This window comes from Phalaenopsis equestris, unplaced genomic scaffold (genome assembly GCF_001263595.1).
Source record: "Phalaenopsis equestris unplaced genomic scaffold, ASM126359v1 Scaffold217702, whole genome shotgun sequence".
Classification (NCBI taxonomy): Eukaryota; Viridiplantae; Streptophyta; class Magnoliopsida; order Asparagales; family Orchidaceae; genus Phalaenopsis; species Phalaenopsis equestris.
The window spans coordinates 1-2,686 of record NW_018236199.1 but is presented as its reverse complement, the minus strand read 5'-3'; the positions used below and the strand labels follow the sequence as shown (position 1 = coordinate 2,686).

General features: G+C 39.8%; 1 protein-coding gene across 1 annotated transcript; it reads right to left on the bottom strand.

Annotated features, from left to right (window-relative positions):
• Positions 1–527: 527 nt before the first annotated feature.
• Positions 528–1,759, bottom strand: LOC110037265 (non-specific lipid transfer protein GPI-anchored 2-like). Its single transcript, XM_020741864.1, has 3 exons — positions 1,249–1,759; positions 1,082–1,156; positions 528–698 (listed from the first exon to the last, which is right to left on the bottom strand). Exons 1-3 carry the CDS (start codon positions 1,709–1,711, stop codon positions 559–561), a joined length of 678 nt encoding a protein of 225 aa, XP_020597523.1. The 5' UTR covers positions 1,712–1,759; the 3' UTR covers positions 528–558.
• Between the last annotated feature and the right edge of the window lie 927 nt (positions 1,760–2,686).

The window sequence follows — 2,686 nt, the reverse complement described above, 5'->3', positions numbered from 1 at the left end:
TATTTCATCCACTCAATACTTTTTACTTCCCATTATAGCCACCATTCCTTACCATTGAAGCTTATATAAGTTTGAAATGTAAATTTTTAAATTTGAATAATTAAAATATTATATTTTATATTTCTGGTCATTATATAAAAATATTTATTTACATTAAATTCGCTTTATATATATTTATATGATAGTATTAAATGAACCCTAAGAATTAATTCCTATGCACGGTATAGTTGTGAAGCAATAAAACGCCATCACTGACTTTGACGGCCAACCCTTTTTTTGTGATAAATATTTAATGCGGCAACCCAACCAACTAACTCCTCTTAAATTCATCCACACCAATCTTTTCCTGAACCATTAATTAATCCCCCCCACCCAATATTCAATTTTTTTATTCCTTACTTTAATTTTGAAATATATTGATAATTAAATAAAGAAATTGCTTTATTTTCATCCCAATCTCAATACTAAATACTCTGAAACTCAATGTTTGGAATACAGACTGTTAATGGAAAGAATGGAAATTAAACTGATAGAAAGCACGCTCCTTTTTTAAACTAATCAGAACAAGATGACGATCAGTTGGCTGATGATGGCGATTAGAGCTAGCTGCAGAGATACGACGCCAGCCGTCCAGTAGCCCTCGCCGCCGTCGCTCGGTGCGGCGGCGATTGAATTCGCCGGCGCCAGCTGACCTGTCCCTGTGGAAGATGAAGACGTTATTGATAAAGCTCTTCGTTTTCACTGTTTGATTCAGAATTTATCTGAATCTCAGCAAAAGTAAATGTTGAATATCATTTATGAAAATATTGGTTCAGAGAACTATGATTGAAACGAAGAATTAAATATAAAAATCTAACATGACATCATGATTGCATGCAAATGAAAAAAATTATGTGAGGATATATACAAGTATAAAAATTTAATTTTTTTTTAAAGATCGATATAATCTTTATTTAATCAGTCAATCAATTTTTTAAATTAAGAAAATCAAATTTAAAATTCATCATTGACGCATGTTTTTTCAACCAAGTAATTCAGATCAAAACAGCAGAGTAATTAAGTAGCAGAAGCATGCAATTACCAGAAGGTACAGAAGCAACGCCGTCCCCGCCGGCCGGAGACAGGGCTCCAGGACTCGCAACCGGAATCCCCAAATCTTCAACAAAATCATCCAAAATTACGAACTTTATGACAAAATGTAACGAGATTAAAAAGAAAAGAAATGAAAAATAAAATTTTGATGAGTACCATTGCAGACACTAACAGGGGGAGTCTGAACATGACAGATAGTGGGAAGCATAAGAGCCTTAGTATCATCTATCTTGATTCCGAAGGTATTTGAGGTAGATAGAAGCTGGCAAAGACAGATTGGGTTACTGTCAACAAGTCCGGCGAGAGCAGGGCAGCAGCCTTTCTCAGGCACCGTCAAGTTGGCGCCTTGTTCGACGTACGTGAGGCAGGAAGTAAGGTTTAGAAGGTCGTTCGTGCAGTCAAGACCTGGAGTCGCCGGAGAAGGAGGGAGTGATGGAGGTTGTAGGGGTAGCAGCGGCGGCGGTGCGGATGCCGGCGTGTGTTTCGGTTTGGGCGGCGGCTTGAGCTTCGGTGAGGACGCCGGCGAGGTTGCTGGTGCGGTCGCCGGCGAGATGGCTCGTGTGTGGGAGATGAGAATGAGGAGCAGGAGTGGGAGGATGGGAGCTCGGCTGGTCGGCATCTTCGGAGGCTTGTTCTGCTTCTCCGTTTTTCGTCTTCTTCTTTGGCGTGAAGAGTGTATAAATGGGAGAGGGAGACGGGTTGTTTTGGGTGTCGGGTCGGACCTTGTCGGGTTGATTCGAGTCGGGTTATGTAGGGCATAATATTTTTCAAGTGTCGTCTGAAATTGCAATAACTATTTTTGTTAATTTAATTTTTCAAACAGCTGTCATGAGAACTGACAGTGTACCACTCAGCCCTTATGTATCTGTATATTTAAGACCTAGGCTTCAATACTTATATACAGACCATCTCATTTATGCATTAAAAGATATGTCTCACTTTTTTTAAAAAAAATTAAAATGATTATTTACTTATGTGATTGTGAGATTTAGGTGTTGGATATGTAAATAGATGCGAATTGGGTTATATTGTGTGTTGAATTCTAGATTATCGTGTGAATCACTTACCTTCGCCCTTATTTAAATAGAGTATCTAAATGTTATTCTAGAGATTATACTCCTTTGGGTCTCTAGGGCCTTGTAATTCTTTGGCTCGGACAATTGGGTCGACGAGGTGACGTGTTCAGTACTGTCGGCCGACTGAATGGATAGGGAACATTGACCGGTTGATCTTTTAAGCAGGGCCGATCGACTGAAATCCTGAAGATAGTCTGCGGGACTGATAGGATCGATTCAAACTTGTTGATCGAATGTATTGATTTTGTTGTCAACTCTCAATTCTCATCGGGGGAATTCATGTATGCTAGGTAAAACTAGGTCATCGGGCAAAGATCAACGAGTCATCATAACATGATGGGTAGTTTACCCTTTGGGTGAGGAGGTTCCGCCGAGGGTGCTTGAAGCTCGTGACTCATTTCCTTATCAAGGAAACTCTCGGTTGAATCTGTCGTCATGCTGCATTCCTTGGGAGTGCATAGTTAAATTGGTTTGGATGATCTTTGCTTAGAGTAAACCGATTCGACTTCTGGGCCACC